The sequence below is a fragment of the Amphibalanus amphitrite genome, unplaced genomic scaffold (assembly GCF_019059575.1).
Source record: "Amphibalanus amphitrite isolate SeventyFive unplaced genomic scaffold, NRLGWU_Aamphi_draft 000150F_arrow, whole genome shotgun sequence".
Classification (NCBI taxonomy): domain Eukaryota; kingdom Metazoa; phylum Arthropoda; class Thecostraca; order Balanomorpha; family Balanidae; genus Amphibalanus; species Amphibalanus amphitrite.
In genome coordinates, this window is record NW_024881645.1 from 31,132 (window position 1) to 50,156 (window position 19,025).

Below are 19,025 nucleotides of genomic sequence, written 5' to 3' on the forward strand. Positions count from 1 at the left end.
CACCAAAAGATCCGCCACAGATCTGACACGGTCGCGCGCCAGACACGTGACAGACTGATGACAGACTCGTGGCAGACTGATGACGAGCCCGTGACACTGTGACAGACCCCCGGCCCGCCCGGGGCAGGTGGCGCTGTCGGCACCATCAAACAACTCCCCGGTATTCGCGGTGCAGTCCATCGCCGCGGAGCGTGTCACATCGCCCGTACAAACCACGCGAACATGAGCCGCGACCGACAAAGGAGCCGCCCCAGGGCCGCCGCCGGTCCGTCCGTCATTTTTTCCGTGTCCGAAACGCTGTCCAGCGCGGCGACTGCGACGAGAAACGCGCGCGAACACCGCGCCAGACATGCGCGACAGCACGACGAATGGTGCGCCACGCCGCCGTGACACGTTCTGCCGTCCGACACATGCAACACGGTGATCATAAATGCAGCGAGTCGATCAATAAATTGCGTGTTGCCATCCAGCGATTCATGCCGATAGTGCATACGTTACGTTGAGCAGGGTGTTAGCACAAGTGGCTGTTTGGCGTGGAATGTATTAGAGTGATTTACTACGCTACCGATTCGAATTTGATAGTGAGTAACTGGCGGCTACATTCGGAGCGTTACACATGCAGTTACATTAACAATAACATGCCTGCTATTTGAGGCCAAAATGAGTGTAAAACTGATAACAGTAGAACCGGCGAGCCTTGAAACAAAACGAGGCTTTCAGCTTTCAGCTCGGCTAAACACCATGCAATCATCCACAGCTGAAAACACTAAAGCCTCGACCGGCTAAAATACAACCGATCTCTTGAAGGAAACATACAATTACTTCGCCCCCATCCACAGAAAACTCGCTGACGGAAGGCGACGCTAGACTCGGCTGGGGAGTGAAAGTAATTGCCATTATTCCCGGGGAACATCCATCGACAGGAACGTACAACTTAAGTTTATTAAAGGCCATAAAACTTCTCCTGGCCTGTCGGAATAGCTGAATCCCATTATCCATCCCGTCTCCTATCCCATTATATCACCATTCCACCCTTCCGTGGCGCCTTCCACCGTCATTTGCAGCGCCCATTCAGCTGTCGCGGATAACTAAATCCCTCCCGGGGGCCTCGGTTTCACGTGCGCCGGCGCGCATATCATGCGCCGGTGGCCCCTCGGCTGAGCGTTTTTGTTTATCCCTCATCGTCGCCTTGTTCATTTATCACGAGGGCAAACGGGAATGGAAACACATCACCACCGTCAGCCGCCGAGACAGTGCGATAATAACTCTGGGCAGGACTATGTCGGTGGCCGCGGCGGCGATGGCCGAGCCAGCACACACATTCCATGAATGCCGACTGCCCTCCAGTGAGGCGGCGGGCCAGTGCCATTGTTTTGCGGGCTCCTCGGGCCATTATCACCGCTGGGCGTGGGGTGGCGGTCTCGGCCGCGGTTCGGACTCGCCCATCTCATTACTGGACGGTCCCGACCCCCGCGGAGCCAGCCTGGGTCGGTCGGTACTGGCCGGACCAGTATTACACGACCAGCCGAGTTGGGCGGCACGGCGGGCGGGTGCCGGCGCCGCACTGACTGTGAGCGTCCGCCGGACCCGGGGACCTGACCAGCACTGTCTGCCGACGACAGACCGCCCACAGACCCCTGCCGCCCCCGCCCCCGCCCCGCTAGTGTTTACCGGCCGTCGTGCAGCCAGGCTGCATCTCCGGCAGGCCGCCCGCAGCGGCGCCGCAATTTAGGACCCAGTTATGCATCTAAGTTTGAAGGAACGCTCACAAATACCAGTCAACTGACAGGGGAAAGTAACCGGTGCGGTTTCCAGCCTAGTTTACTGTATTACTGAACAGAACTAATCGCCACCGCATTCCAGGAAAGTCACACGGATCAGCGTGAAGCGGAAATCGACTCATATCTTATCCTGCTACAATAGTGTAATCCATGGCATGATGCTAGTGAATTATGTAAGCGTTATCTCGGAGCAAAAAGATAAGATGTTGATTCATCATCTGACGTGCAGTGTGGTATGATAATGGCATTAACGACGAGTTTACAAGCTTCCTGACCTTACGATCCGCTCCTGTATAGCCGTAAAAGTCGTGTGGCGGAGTATCTCGGCTTGCTACCGACCAGGATCGCGCTACCGGGCTACACATTTTGAACGCGGTTGCAAACATTGGCAGAGATAGCGGCGCCAGTGCATAATGACGTGAAACATTTTACGTGTTCGTGCTAACGATATGCATACAAAAGCTGCAAGAACTCGGAACTAAGGGTGCATATTAAGATTAAATTTGTTACCTGCATGGTATCACGATAGTTTGAATCGCGGTGAAGAAAGTTTTGTAAAAGCCACGGTACAGACATTGCTGCCGTGGGTATTATCATAATCAGACAAGGGAATCGCCGCTCGTTGTTAAAACTCCTCGGTGTTTACCAGCGGCGGCAGTGGTCGGTATTTGGTAGCGACGATATAGAAGCAAAGCATCTGGAGCTGCACGGCTAATATGAACAACGACGCCTCTACAGCGTATGGATGACACCTTCGAGTTAACTAGCCAGTACTCGCGGTGCCCACGGGACCAGCAGTACCCAGCAGTACCTACAGAGCCCCGCAATACCCTCCCGGTACCCGCGGTACTCACAGGTCGGTGGTATTCACAGGCCCCGGCGGTGGTACCCACAGACCCCAGTGGTACCCTCTCCGTACCGTCACGGTACTCACAGTACCAGTAGTCACCACATTACCCAGCGGTACCCTCCCAGTACCCTCAGTACTCACAGCTCTGTGGTGAGATCCGGAATTCCCTCGGGTACCTCGGTGAGCTGCGCGCGGCTGCACCGCACCACCGTCCCGGTACAGTTGCAGTTGGTGGGACAGTAGCCGGCGCGCAGACACCCGGCGCTGTTATCACCTGCGGGGGTCACAGCGGGTCAGACCGAGGGTCAGAGGTTATGCAGGGGTGAGAGGTTATGACAACCAGCCAGTCACGAGGCGTTGGCAGTAGAGGCACGCACAAGTGTGCATTCAGTGAAGCTGAGTAATGAGAGGATGGGATGATGAGAGGAAGAAAATAGTAAAATGATGAATGCTAATGACGTAAAAAATCAAATTATCTACAGCAGAATGTGTTTGCAAAAACGAGCCAGCTCATTAAAACATAAGGCACAGAACACAAGTTGCTGCATGCTCCCAAAAATGCAGCTAAGACTAAAAAAGTACGATTCAGTCGTTCGACCTATCCATGCTTCTATCCTCAGGATACGGAAATCCTTCTCCTCCACGCCGCAACCCCCCTCCGGGCTGGACAGGCAACTTTATCTCATGCGGGCTGCTCCCTTGGAGCGGCACCGCTGCTCCCGAGGGAGCGCACCCCGTAGCCGGGTGCAGTGAGTGCCTTGGGGCTGGGTGGCCTGTCCTCTGGACGGGCTCAGTCCCGGCGACTCACTAGGGTGCCTGCCCAGGCCAATGTCTCCCCCTATTTCCTATCATCCTCCCGGCTCTGAAATGGTCTTACTGGACCGAAAGGGCCTAACCCAACAAAATAAAATAAAATAAATAAATAAAATCAGTCGTCCACTGAAATTTCAATCAGCCTGTTTCGTTCCACTAAATCGCATCGATTAAAACCACGTGTCGAACGCCGCGCGCAGTTGCCGATAAGTTATGTGCATTCCCAGTATCGATGAGTTTGCACCACGTTCCCCGGACTGATAGCGCCTCCAGCCCGCGGCTGCCGTCGAATCGCATTAAATGTCACTCTGGGGCATTCGGCGACGATTTGTGCCCATGACGTAGATGGAATGCCTCACACGTTCGATCGGTGGCCGGTAAACGCGTCAGGTGATAAAACGGTGGACAAACACGGGAGCTGTTAGGTTAGGCCGCACTAGGTCAGTGGAGGGATGTAGTCGACAATGAAATGCTGCCACCGAACGGAAGACATAAAGGAGAGAAGTAGCCCCTCCGATGTTCAACTTATACCGCTAAGTTTTCTCTTTCCAATGATTAAATGAGCTAAAGGTAACGATCTACAGATGCCACGATATTGTTTTATCGTGTAGTAAAGTCTCTTCTGCCGAACCTCCTCCTCACTTCTGATGGGATAATCATTCATAAATCGACAGGCAATTTGGTGTCGAGATTCTAGGAAGGCGAGGCGAGGACATGGTGCGGGTCAGGGTAACTCACTCGTGCACGTGAACTCGTGGACCGATATCTCGTCCACTGGTGTATCCTGAAGCCGCGACGGCCGGTGGCAGCGCGGGCTGCCAGATGTGACGTCATTGGTCCTCAGCCAATCAGAGAACCAGGCCAGGTGGCAGTTGCAGTTGAACGGGTTCGACATGAGATTCCTGCGAATGGCAACAGAAAAGGCGTCAGACTCACACTTGTGCACAAAGTTATCCCGCGGCTAGACACGTGGATATTTGCATCCTGCATTCATTCACGGCAACTAATTGTCACGGAAAGTGAAGTAAAGACGCAGCAAAGTGTAGTTGGTCCTACAAAACATTAATAATGGGTTAACTACCGAGGGCCGTTAGCAGAATAACGTTTCCGTCAGCGGGAAATGAGCCCTAATTTAGAGGCTAGCCAGAGTTGACATTCATAAGACCTCCTTGCAATTAGGAAGCTGGATGCTTGGGGCGCCGAGCGGAATTCTTAAGCATAATTAACTAATCTGGTTAACCAAAGGGGCGTGACGCCGTTTTATCGTAACAATGCTGCGGGTTTTCTGAGAATTTCCTACGACCGCTCTGTCGACTCAAGGCGGTTAATTTACACTTTTATGAATTCCATTGAGGCGAGGAGAGTGCGTCTGAAACGTATCTGTTTGCACAGATTGTGTGGTATACTTACAGTGTTTTGAGGTTCTTCAGGTCGTCAAAACTTCCCGGCATCACACAGGTGATCTTGTTGTTGTAGAGAGACAGCGTGGTCAGGGATCGCAGTCCTCGGAACATGCCGTCGTGAATGTGCTGGATGTCGTTGTTGGTCAAAGTGCTGTCGAAAGAATCATTTGTGAGTAAAATATTCCGCGTTTCGTATGCAGATTGCAGTCAGCCTACAAACAAAACAGCGCTAATAATGAACACATAAAAAACATATATGCATTACGACCTTAAAACTGGGTTGATGGAGTTATAATTATTATCTTTTGTAGCTTATTATCACATACATTCGATAGAAATGTCAAACAGCTCTTCCACATCCACATGCGTCGGCGCAATAAAAACCGTCTCGCTAACCAAAACTGACAACTGTTCACTGATACGTCCCACACGTCCACCAAGGCGTGCGTGCAGCCTAAAGACCGATCAGCACTGGGACAGAAAGCCGATCAAATCAGCTGTCCACTGCTCGGATTTAAGTCCGATCGAGTTCGGCTCGACTGGGCTGCAGCAGACTGCCCACCGCCCACCCACGGTGACAGGTTTCGTTCAGCAGATATCATCACGGTTTGCTAATTAAAATAGGTCGCAACAGTGATGGTATCTTTCCGCACGTCTTTAAGATTTTTAAATCGGCATACGACCAGTGGAAGCTTCTCAGCGAAGCGTCAGCAAACGGTGGGTGGTCGTACTAGACTACTGAACAATCGTTGCAGTGTAGAGAAAAGACGACACATCAGACAGAAGCCTGGTGGGTTACTGGACAGCATCTGAGCCAACTGCACCCAGCAAGGTCGCGTCGCCTCAACGCCGGCCAATATTGACTGTAGAGTGGGCCCGAACACCTGACACCCGTCCAGGAAAAATGCACTGCAATGCAATGCACTTCAGCCGGCCGGGACGAACAGTCCGGCTATTGGACCCTGAAGTGGATGGCTACCTGAAGGAACTCGCCAGTCACCCCAATCAGCATCTCCCATGGCAGTGGGCTCCTATTTGGCCTCAGACGATTCAAAAAAAAAAAAAATTATTCACGTTAGAAAGAAGGGAACCCCATCAACATAATCTATAAGGTCACAGAAATGCTACAAATGTCTTTTTTGTCTTCCATCTTGTAAGATAGCGTGACACTGAACAATAAATACTTCAATTATATGATGCATATGGTTTTCCAACGTCCGTAAATTGCTTTACCACCATATTTAAAATAGAATATGCTAGATGCAGGTTCAGTGACATTTATCACTACATTGAATTTGCAATGCCTAGTTATCTATACCAAAATTACCGATAAAAGAAAAGTTGCAAATGGGTGGGTATGCCCCGCTAAAATGGATACAATTTACTTCACCGTTTAGACCCTAGAAACCAATTAGATTGAAAACGAATGGTTTAACCACAACCTACCACGAACTGCCTCTAGACGCGGAAGTCATTTGGTCTGTCCACCGACTGTTCGTTCTCACCAGTTCAGACAAAGCGCCTCTGTCCGGCCTTGAATACCGGGCCGGCTGCTCGACCACAGAGCTGCAGAAGCTGCCTCAGTCCGAGAATCCACCACTGTGTGTGTGTGCTGAGCTAACAGAGCTGCCGCCGGCCGCCGAGGACCACTGTGTGCCCGCCCGCCGCGTACAGCAGACACAGCGGTCAGTACACAGCAGCCGCCTGGCTGGGAATATCGCCCGGCGCCGCAGCAAACAGAGCAGACGTGCAGAACGGCGCGGCGGCCCGAGCCCGGCCACTGGGGCAGTAGTATGTGGTCCGGGTCAGTGGCTGATATGGAGACTCACTGGGTCAGACGGGGCTGAGACATTCACCGAGAGAAATGAGCGCCGAGTAGGCGGTTCACCTTGCTGGCAGCCGCTCGTTTAGGAAAGGTCCTTAGTCGTGAGGCCACTAAGTCGTACTAAGTCGCTGCTTCCAAAGGTGCCTTGAAAACCTCAGCCGACACACGGCGTGAGCACAGACAAACGGCGCTGGATAAATGACTGCTTCTGACGGCGTCGTCCATTATGTCTTTAACGGGGTACAAGAGTCGGTAACGAGCCACGTGCTGCAGTCACTGCAGTTCCGTCCATCAGTCACAGTCACACGCCGACCGCAGACCATTGACTGGGGTTCTGTGAGCCAGCCGACGGCGTCTAAGGATGAGCTTGAGCCCGCCTCAACTTATGCAGTGTGTTCCTGTCCGGCCATTAGCTTCCAACTTATGAATTATGATCCACCAGCCGGGGTTTACCAGAGGATGATAAATTTCATCCCTTGTTCTCGGTATGTTAGATGTCCGGTTCTCAATATAGGTTGATGATTTGCTGGCCGCATGTCAGCGACCGACGCGTGCAATGGGCCATCAGTCAGACATCCGCAGAAGGCACCGCGCAAAGTCCACTATCACTCAAAAAAATTATCATCATAACAATCTCTGGACAGACCACAGATACCACGGACATTCCCAGAAACCGTCCAATCAACTCCTGTCGGACAAATTTACCCCAAACTACCTGTTCCGCCAGTAAAAATACCTAACTACCCACAAAACCGACACTGGACTGACACCACCGTCAAAACGTCCCAAACTGTACGTCACCACATCACCAGAGGCCCACCGACACAAAGTACAGCGGTCAGAACAGGCGGATTAACCGCGTGTTGGCAGCCGCCAGGACATATTTCACGTATCCCATTTGTGCCGGATCAGGCCGGGCTGAGGCTGCACCGGCTATCGGCGCGGGTCAATAGTCGATATCGGCGCCGATGAAAGGTGGCCCGTGCCGCCCGACGGCCTCGCCAATTGGGAGATTATCGATGGGGGTGGACGGGGAGGGGGAGAGGAGAGGAGATAGCATCACCCCCACCGCCGCAGGGATGGGAGTGGTCGGGATATACAGCACACGGTCACTGGGTCAGAAAGGGGGTTATATGTCCCCCAGAGGGGACGGGATAGGGGAATATAATGACGGACAAAACACTAAGCGGATGATTGATGTGGGAATTTGAGATAAATAAGATTTGGAAATGGGGCTATATTGCACAATGCTATACAGGAAACTGTTCCGCTACACCTTCCTGCAGCATCAAGAAAATGAAGTGCATATAATTGCAAACAAGCGTCCTATACGACCACAGTTAGCGTAGGCCGCTTATGGGACGAATGAAATAGGCGGCGGTGGTGGTGCGTGAACAATCTATTCCATCCAGTCTCATTTCGCGAGCTACTCACATATCCTGCAGTCGTCCGGCGCCCTTGAAGGCATCATCTTCGATCTCCGTGATGCTGTTGTCGCTCATGTCCAGCTTCCGCAGTTTCGGAAGCCGGGAGAACAGACGTGCCGGTATCCGACGGATGGCGTTATTCCGCAAAATCCTGCCGATCAACAGGGTACAGAGGATTAGAGAGCGGCGAATAAAACGGAGATACGTGAGGCATGATCAATGGAGGCTGTTGGGCTTGGAAAGTTGTCGTTCGTGCTTATGGAAATAGTGGCTTTCGTCGGCGTTGGCAAACGTTTACTGCGCGTTGGAGTATACGAAGGTAAGCAGCTTATCATTACGTACTAGAATATATTCAGTTGACATGTGTCGAAAAGACGAATTGTATAATCCGGTAAAATGACACACCAAGATTGCCACACTTGTCACCATGGCCATGACTTAAGGTGACAAGTGTGACAAGTAAATATTGCCACACTTGTCACCTAAGTCATGGCCACTAACACCATGCCTATTTTTGGCTGTCGAATAGTGTCCTAGAATGTATGCAAATTATCCCCGCAAAGGACAGACCATCACAAATTAGTGTCAATTCTGACCCTGACTTGGCCATGACAGTGAAAAGGAATGTGTCCCATCCGAGATACATGGACGGACAATCGATCAAATCCGTCAGTTAATTTATCACGCCACAGCTCAGTCGAGATAATCACTACAAGGTAAAATTCCTCCCTAAAACTGTCAACACATTGACTTAGACGCCAGCGCACGTCTGACAAGGCAAACCAGAAGCAGATTGTTTACGTCTACTGTGTCACTAAAATCCGGACGAAGTTTTATCACCCCTCAACGCAGCCCTAAAACCGCAACAACGAGGTGGTTTCTAAGTTTTAAATGCAACTGGCCATGAAATGAGCCAAGGACCTCTGACATCGGCGACCTTCTGACCAGGATGACCGCGCCAACAGCCTCCATTTCCTTTGTGGTCTTTAACGGCTTCCGTTCTATGGGCGATTAAACATACCAAGTCGCTGACCCGATCTCGTCCTCTACAGCGATGACCTACTGGCAGCCAGGAACTGCCAACACAATACAAATCCATCTAAGCCCCCTCTACTTCCGTCATCTGGTGATCCTGATCCCGATTTGGGCCCTGATCCCGGCCCGTCTATCGGCTGTTGTTCCTGGATCGCGGCCTGGCACTGATCCCTCTATCCCCTCTCATCTATCGCGGTCCAGAGCTGCTCTGGCGGAGGTCGTACGCCGTCCACTGTGTGTGCTGACAGTTGTGAAGGGATATATGTCCGTCGACTGACGACAGTCGTCACCGTTAACAAAAGGCGACCGGCAGTGCCGGCGGCGCTCCGCCCGCCCGCCCATACCGCCCCGCCCGCAGCCTGCCGCCCGCCCACCCGGCCGGTCGTTCTACCCCCCCCCCCCCTCCCCCGGTCCCGCAGCCAGCAGCAGCCGCATCAGACCTCAATAGCCGCCCGGAAGGCCAACGCAAAGCCAAATCTCGCCACAATGCCCAGCGGAGAACAAATACGCTTAGCCGACGGCTCGGGGAGGACGGCGGGAGAACGCAGCCTGACTAATGCGTAACGTGGGACCAGGGACCACCGTCCACCATTCATACCCTGAACACCAGAAGTGAAACGAGATGGTCAAGCTCGGAGAAACCCCAAATGAAGACACATACACCATGTATATGAATACACCATGTATATGAAACTAGTTCAAACCTCGACGCACGCAAAGATCAGCCAGCTAGCTGTGAGTTTTAGGGCACCTCCGGGCTCCTGTCCAAAATGTCGCGAGAAAACTCCGTCCCGTCCACGGCCAGTTAGCTTCTTGGCACGGGTGAAGCGACACCCACGTGGGCAGAGAGGTATATTATGAATAGAAACGGTGAGCTTGGTGTGAAATAACTGGGGCGGTGCCAGCCCGAGAAGTAATGGGAAGGAAGCGATGAGCATCCGACAGAAGCCACGGCCACAAAATGAGTAGTAAATTTAGATCAGGGAGGAGGGATAGAGAGAGAGAGAGAGAGAGAGAGAGAGAGAGAGAGAGAGAGAGAGAGAGAGAGAGAGAGAGAGAGAGAGAGAGAGAGAGAGAGAGAGAGAGAGAGAGAGAGAGAGTGAGAGAGAGAGAGAGAGAGAGAGAGAGAGAGAGAGAGAGAGAGAGAGAGAGAGAGAGAGAGAGAGAGAGAGAGAGAGAGAGAGAGAGAGAGAAAGAGAGAGATGGGGAAGGGGTTATTCAGTTTAGACACTAAGCGGGAATCCCGGAATGCCCATCGTCAAACCAGATGTCCGTATAAATGTGTTCACTGTTCAGCGGGCATGGTCTATTTTTTTCCGTAAATAATTGATAAAATGACAATACACCGTGCAGTTCAATGCAATAACTCGATGTATTTTCATTGTTTTTATAACAAATAAGGCAGAGACTGAGGGTAGTGATGACCGATCTAAATTGACGTTGAAATCAGCAGTCACCAGCTAATCCGCAACTAATCGTACCTGTGCTTTTATAGATAAGCCGGTCACTCATTCGTGACAAGCTACCATTAACATTTCCGTGACAGGCTTCCGCGGTTTGGTTTTCCAGATAATTATTATGAAAAATTATCTAATTGTTTTTGTAATAAGCAAAGGACGAAGTCTATATTACTGCTTGTAAGTACAATGTTTCATCTTCTTGAGACTTTGAGTAAAAGACAAAGACTAGCTCAGGCAAATAACCATTCTTAATGTTACTAACAATATCCCAACACACTGTCTCGGCCACGCCAGCAATTTTTATTGGTCTGGCGTGGGGCTCAGTTTGATGTACGCCGCAGTTTCCCATAATTTCACAGATACCCGACGACGGTAAAATATTCGCTCGACATCGGCCCCGCCAAGGTAAACAGGCGAGCTCCGTGTCAGAGCCGAGTCTGCATCTCACCCCGGCTGGTTTATGGAGGTCCGCTAACCGGGCCGGCGAGAGGTTCCCAGGACGGAAACAGGGCCGCAGGCGCCGCGCGCCGCCGTCAGAGCTGCCAGTTTTTACCAATCAGCGTCACACCACCCGCCGGAGTTTCCCTCTTAATTGGGATTTATGACCACGAAGCATGAAGGTGTTTGTGAGATGGTATTACGATTTTTGCATAACCGCTGGCCTGTGTAACAGGCATTGGAAAACAGCGTGCTCGCACATTCCTCGGAATCATGAAGGGTCTCTCTGCAGGATAAGTGGGTTACATTTTACACAAACTGCGTATCTTTATCATGAATATTGAGTAGGTACAACTTTTACAAATAGTGACGTTGCTGAGCGTACGTTTTTCACAAGATTCTTCACTCGCTTATCACATGCACTTCACATCACATCAGACATTCCAAAACATCACAATTGAACGGCCCCAAATTTGTCATACATAGACAAAAGGCACACTGAACTAACAACCCAAATATGGTACGGCGAGTGGTAAATAAATAAATCAATATGCACTGGTAAGATCAGTAGCGCGGCATGTCGTACTCACAGTTCTGTGGTGGCGCGCGGCAGGTTTTCGGGTATCGCCTTCAGTCGCCGTCCCCCGCAGTCCACCATGGTACCGGAGCACCGACACGACGGCGGACACTCGTCCTCCGCTGTGCACTGGTCCGAGTGCTCTGAGCGCGACCCGTCCGAGCCTGCCGCAGGGCAGGTCAGGTCAGTGGGAGGGTCAGTGGACGGGGAAGTTCAACATCAGGTGATGATTCAATCCAGGAGCAGGGACAGGGTCATGCAAGGGGAAGGGAATCATAGGGAAGGGAATCACAATCATAGATAACGGACATGGGAAGAGTTGAGGAATGTGGACTGTAGAGTGTAGGATCGAGCTAGGGTCAGGTCAACAGCGTTATCAGCAGGTGACTGGCATGAATAAAGTCAGACCATAGACATTCACTTCACTGAGTTGTTCAGATGTGTATCGTCACACAAACACAGCGATAGATCCTTTCACGATGAACGATCATATCAGCAGATGGAAGAGAGTTTTGCAGGTTCAAAATCAGCGTGGCTTACGCATTAACAAAATATAACTTGTTTCTTCCCAGCCCGGTCCATATCAAAGGGCAGAACTGGGCAAGGCGTGTTTCATTAATACCATGATTTCATCGCTCAGCGTTTCAGCTTGCTCATGGGCACGCCGAATTATCCGAATTTCGCATTAACCGCAGCATTATGACGTGCTGAGCCCGTTATTACGTGCCATAAGTCACGTTCCATGAAAGAACGTAGCAGCTACAAAGGTGCCGAACAAACCGCGCCCACGCAGGCGCAGCTTCACAACTCATACTTTGATCTTGGACCAGGCACGCACAATACCTTGTGAGCGGGACATTACGTGAGGCTTTCAGGCGGTAGACATTAAAGGGCCGTCTAAATCACTGCACGGTGTCGTTTGGTATCCAGCGGAGATGGCCTGGCCACCCAGTTACTGGCGGGATTAAAGACGAAATGTTCAGTGGACGTGCCAAGGTCTGTACGGCAGGGATTCCGGTCATAGCCGCGGGCATGCACTGGACGTTGAGATATGTCTTACGACAGTGAAACAGCTACCGAAGCAAGACGACTTCGATGATGGGGCTGGAAATGGGGAGTTTCAGGATCCAAACATCACATTGAGCATTTATGGCGGATATGAATGCTGCGATGGATGCATTAGACGTTTCGAGACATTCCCTTCCGGACATCGTGTGCCTATTCAGAACTTGAGAAGTGAGATGCAGGCTTTGATTGAGAGGTCAAACGAAAGGTAATATGTGGAGAGGCAGAGTTTTGAACAGACTTTCTGCTTTCCCGCAACGAGGTTTCTTAGAAAGTTGAATGGAGCTTATGTGTTGCGAAATCCAGAGAAATTGACTGACCTGATAAACTGATATTAGAACATATGCAGTATGCACGACTTTTAACATCCCGATAATGATTTAAAGTGTAAAAACATTAGTGATGCTTTTATTTGGTTTACGTTAGTTATGGGATGTCTGTGATAAATATCCAACACGATATGTGACGAAATGGCTAGCGCGACCTTATACCGGGTGGCCCAGAAAAAACGTTCCGAACTTTGGAGGCCTATATATCAAATTCGAGTACAAATAACGAGCCAAAATTTTCATCAAGTTTGCGTCATTTCTTTGCGCATTGGTATGCCAAATTATAACACTATACCATCATTTTCAAGCTGGCAATCTTGAGTTGAATTAAGCAAGACGTTTTTGCTTTTTTTGCCGATGTCAAACGATAGTGATGATTGGGTTAGACGTCCCATGTTATAAAAAAGAATAAAAAATAGAGCACGTGAATGAAACCAACATGTATGTTCTTATTTTAAATATTTTTGTCTCACTTATGTGCCAAATATTCAAATACTGAGCCAAAATGGTGCTCATGGATGCCATTCGTTTCAACACCAAATCATGTTTCGAGCAGGAGTGGCACGGTGCATGGATTACTGCTGATGATGCATGGATCCTTTCAGTAGATCAAACAGTAAATCGACCGGATAAGGAAAACAAACTAAAGCAGACTGGTTCCTGTGCCAGAAGACCACAGAATAGCTTATGAAAAACAACATTGCCAGCAGATGACAAAAACCTGGTTGAAAAGTTACCTTTCCCCAGGAATGTCAGCCAGGAAAGCATTTGAGCCACAAGATGGTTAGAAAACTGGAAACTTCTTCCGATGCCGCTGGCACAGAGCCATCGTGGTTGCCTGAGGGAATGTGGTTGCCTGAGGGAATGTGTCCTGAGACCTGAACCATCAATGAGACTAGCTGCCAGTAGAAGTCATGGCTGTAGGCCGCGGCGCCGCGGGGTGAAAGTGACCCGTTCACTCACATTCTTTAGTAAACATCGGAGCAAAAAAGTATTTTTTACATGGCATGCTTGAGACACGAACCGTTTAAAAAGTAATTTACTGAACACCATGGAAATCACACCATTTACTGAAAATGTATGCCGCATTGACTATTCGAAGTTTCAATGTTCTATCTTTATCACTTTCTGAGAAATATTGATTTAAAGTTGGGAACGTTTTTTCTGGGCCACCCGGTACATCCGTCAAAGAGCATAATGGGTGATCTACGATAAAGCGATCCATTATATCAAAAACAAATACTAAATTAACCGATCACACGATCTATTTAGATAACGACGAAGTTTTTACACCCAAGCTGATGGCTATGGTCCTCACAGCCAACAAATCAGCCCGGCGCTTCTGTCTCGGACAGCCCGTGGCGCCAGTATTCCATTCACGTGTGCCGCTGGCATCGGTGAAAGTCCCGCCCGTGTCACCCCGACCCCAGAGCCACTCGGCAGCCCCTCTCAAACTCAGATAGGCATCGCTTCTCGCCACCACCACTCAAAACTTTTTACCACGCATAGCCACGGTCAGCCGAGTGTTCTGGGTGCAGATACATCGGTCAGCGTTGCTTGTAGGCGACTTCAGCTACTGGTTCTACCCAAAATCAGGCGTCTGAGGCTGCAGTGTGACAGCATCCGCAGTCCGCGGTGTAACCATGCCACAATTTTCGGGACGCGAGAGTCCTTTCTCCTTTCCCTCCATAGTCGCTGCGTGAGACGCTATATGGCGTGTCGTGTCGGCTAACTGCCACCCGACGCCTGCGGCCAGTCGATGCCGGGCAAAAAACTTGTTTACGCTCTTCGTGAAGAAGCCTTCCGCAGGATATTGACATGGTGACTGGCCAGAACGCAGCCCACGTGAAGGTCACGCGGTGGGTCGTGTAGCGCCACGCGAGGGGTGTAACCGAACAGGCGACACACCTGCGTGCGTACTGCGTACAAAGCATATACACACATAATGCGTACTCAAACTGACAAGGGAAATGTTGCACGTCCGATGACTGTGGCGGCAGACAGAAGGAAAGGGAGCAAATCAAGACACTGAGCTCTATGCTGCACAGTGCACAGGGCACAACTAAGCGTATTCAAAGAACAGCGAAGCAGCGTGATAGATCACAGAAGCAGCGGATCAACGGATAAAGCGGATAGAACGGCGGAACTGGACAGCGGGTCAGCGGGCCAGCTGGCGGCGAAACACGGCGGAACACAGCGGGCCAGTGGAGCACGGCGGGTCAGCGGAACACAGCGGGTCAGCGGACGGCGGCAGCAGCAGCTGCGAGCCGGCCCGGTCCCCCGCTGTCGCCGCCGAAATCCCTCCGCACGCGTCTCGCAAACAAAGTCATAATGGGGCTGCTCACGCGCCAGCGCGCCTTCTCGCTCGTTTGTCGCCAGAGCCCGCCGACCCGGCCGCTTATTTGAAAATTCGGTAAACGCGCCCCTCCTGAAAGACGCCCCACGGCGCGAACAAAGCAGCGGGGCGGAGTTTTTGTGGGTCGCGCCGGACCAGCACGCGGCATGGGGGAGTCGGGTCGGTCGCTGGGGGTCCGGCCGGTGGGGTGTAACATAGGGTACAGAAAGGGGCAGCGGCAGCGGATGTGGGGGAGGTGCGAACGAGGAAAGGGGAAGGAACAAAGCTGGTAAGGGAGGTGGGCGGCTTGACTGTCTTCCAACATCACGATTCACAACATTGAAGAGATATGCAAATTGTCATTTTCAGTATACGAGTAAATGAATGTCTGTAAGTTACAGCGATGACTGTCTTATCACAGCAAAAATTAATGGCTGAGTCATGGATGAGCCATGCCGCATACTTGGGCTGGCTTGTTGTTTGTGCTGAGTGCCTTCCGCCGCTAGCTTTTACACCATCCGATCCCGCTGAAAATAGCGACTTCTGTTGATGATTCGCCTACCTCTGAGCGTCTGAACGAAAAGTTGCAGCGATGCCGCTCCGTTGATCACTGACAGAGCCATTCTGAGAATAGATCGAGACTGTTGTGTCGCCTAATAGCAGGCAGTTATTCACGTGCTCTGTCGGACTTGATCTTATGAATGGAGGTCTTTCTCGATGATTATTCGAATTGATGTCATTCGCTATGATTGCATTTCAGGAAAGTCGGTCATGCGAGAAGTTCGCCTAAGCGGCTTTCATCTCTAAGTGCATTGTGAAGTTGATAACACAGGCCCGACGATGAAAATTAAATGGGATTGAAATACTACAAACATGAAACTTGGCAAGTACAGCTGGAACGTATTACGTAATCGGAAGAGAAAATATCCAGTTATTATATTCTCTATGTCTATGTTAATATTTCATTTCCTTCGGAATGCCTTATAAGTTGTTTCCCTCCAGTTTATAATTAAATGTCCATTTAAACACGAGAACACTCATCAGATTCATTTTCAGCGTTGAATCGTGAATGCTTGACTTCAACGGCCAGATTAAGACGTCTACCGCACAGCTGTTGTATTTTATGTTAGAAATGTTTTGTCACTTTATCGGTCAAGTGTGTCAACTCTATCGACACTCGGACGACGAACGGTGCGGGGCAGTCTGATACAAATCAGAAAACGTCACACCGCTGTCTCAGCCCATCAATCACCGAACGATAAACCAGAGAGCAGTCGGGTACCGTCAACACACCCGTTACAATTAACTGGCTAGGTGGCGGGTTACGCAGTAAATTATTAATGTCGCCGGTATGTTAGAGAGGGAACAAGAGCGCTGGCATTAATCAGGCCGACATGAAACAGCCATCGAGCGGGTGTTTTTGCCCGACAGGACGCAGAGTGATGGGTAAATTAACAAAACCATTTGTCAACAGATTGAAAATTGACGACCACGGCCAACGAACTGGAAAACAGACGCGTCCGCCCGTGACGTTTTCAATTCACTTCGGAACGCACTTAGTTCGAGGTATTTTAATGTCGTAACTTGGGTGATAGAGACCACAAAAAGAAGCCCTTACATACTGCAAGGGAGATACTCTAGCTTATACGGGTATTGCGTGTTCGTTACGTGTGTCATTTCTCACTTCGAAGTATCGTATGAAACAAACCAAACCGTTCGCCATTTCACCAACCATACCATACCAGTGTTGAAACGCCACATCACAACAAACCTACATCATTGCAAAAGATCTTTCTTCGAAAGCAATCACACTCCTGAGTACGAACAACTGGCGTGATGATTCATCTCGTTTGTTGTTTCAACGGCCTAGAGCAAATGACGCAACAACTCCATGACCACCGGAGCTCGAATAAAGCCAGACAAACTACATGAACATGATGCCAAAATCAATGTCTCCTGATATTCACATTTAGAGTGCCCTGGTGCATGCATGACAGGCTGTCGTGTCTTGTGTCTTTGAAAACCTGATGAAACTTTTACGGCGAATAATCCCAAAACTTAAACATCCGACACTTATCTGCCCCGCTGAGCTAAATTAACATCTACGGTAAATTATTGGAAAATGAAATGGTATAATGTAATTGTTTTGTCAGTCCGTTATTGCTTATATCGCTTGATTACAAGGCTTCAGAACAATAAACTACATATATGACTTGAAATAGCATGACCGAAACAGATGTCGACCTTGCAAGTCGTTGCGTTTTCTTCGGTACCGTCAAAATAAATCGCACAATACTGCATAGTTACGTCCATGATATCCGGTAAAGCTGGCACGTTAGTTCCATATTTAAGGTCGCATAAATGCACGGCCTCGCTGCATTATTTACCAATCAATGCATACTACAATGTCGACGAATGTCGAACAGATTCATGAGCACTTCTTAAATGACTGACACCGTGTAACAGCCGATGTGACATTTGTGCTTGGTTCGTACCGACAACCATTCATTTCAATGGCAGTTCGTGCGGTCCAATACCATAACTGATCCATACATTATAATACATATACAGTGAGTGAATTAAATCATTCAAACCACACTTCTGTCAAGAGAAGGCGGCCAGGCGATTCCTTTTATGTGCTGATACCGAGTAGCCTCGTTCTGTGAAATGTCATCAGCTTATTGCCGCCGAAACCAGAAATCGTGCCGGCATGTGAATGAACCACCGATGCGAACGGAGCTTCGGGAACTCAGGACGTTGCATTTCACTACTGATTGGGCACAAGGCCGTTGTGGCTCTAGTTCATAAGGAAATCTAACTATACTCAGCATTTCTTTATATTTTCAGTCAGTCAGTGTCAGTAATTTATTGAGTGATCAGTTTAGAATCACAATAATGCACCTTCTACACGTAGGAAAACAACCTCCAAAAATAAAACATAAACAGAAACTTGTGGTCATTACTCTCGGTACAGTCCAATCTGACCCCCAAATCACAATAAGATTCTTTGAGTGGTATGCATGCGTCTGCGGTTAATTCTTTTTTACTACGCCCAGCTATCCACTTGACCCAACCATTCAGTCATTCATGACTGTTGTCAGTTGATTCCCCCATTTGATTGCGAAGTAGCATACTTACTCACATGTGAGCTGGCGCTGCACCTAGTTAATAATGTCATGCTAATACACCCAATATATGATTGACCTGTGTAGCTGTACTCACATCTGAGTTGTCGCTGCACCTGCCGCAGCGCAGACAGCTTGCGTCGGTGGAGTGCGGCCGGTTCCTGGCACCGCGCGCCGCTGGTCTCAATGGGTCGCCTCTCCAGGTACTCCGCCAGCCACTGCAGCTCACAGTCGCATACGAACGGGTTCCGACCCAGGTGGCTGGCCGGGGAGAGAGAAACGGCGTCAGGAGATAGACAGGGTGTGTTGAGGACGCGGACAAGAGACAAAACTACACAACAGCTAGACAAGCAATAAATAAAACGGTAGCGTGACAGAAGACAGGAGATTATCGAGCAAGGATGGCGACTATAAAACAGTATTTCTATACATAAAAAAACACTGGCAAAATGCGGAAAAGTCGGACAAAATATGAAACAATAAGACACCCCACTAAGATGTGTAAGCTGTAGCCCAAGCATATGACGTGCATAGCAAGGTGGGGAACCAAAAGGCTTAATGG

At 49.9% G+C, this 19,025-nt stretch overlaps 1 protein-coding gene across 1 annotated transcript in view; it reads right to left on the reverse strand.

Annotated features, from left to right (window-relative positions):
* Window positions 1-19,025, reverse strand: part of LOC122382937 (protein slit-like) — a 60,522-nt gene that overhangs the window by 15,189 nt on the left and 26,308 nt on the right. Inside the window, exons 12-17 of the mRNA XM_043368910.1 lie at window positions 18,561-18,724; window positions 11,623-11,773; window positions 8,107-8,250; window positions 4,855-4,998; window positions 4,183-4,346; window positions 2,773-2,905 (exon numbers count right to left, since the gene is read on the reverse strand). Of these exons, the coding sequence (XP_043224845.1) occupies window positions 2,773-2,905; window positions 4,183-4,346; window positions 4,855-4,998; window positions 8,107-8,250; window positions 11,623-11,773; window positions 18,561-18,724 (900 nt within the window). The remainder of the gene's footprint in view (window positions 1-2,772; window positions 2,906-4,182; window positions 4,347-4,854; window positions 4,999-8,106; window positions 8,251-11,622; window positions 11,774-18,560; window positions 18,725-19,025) is intronic.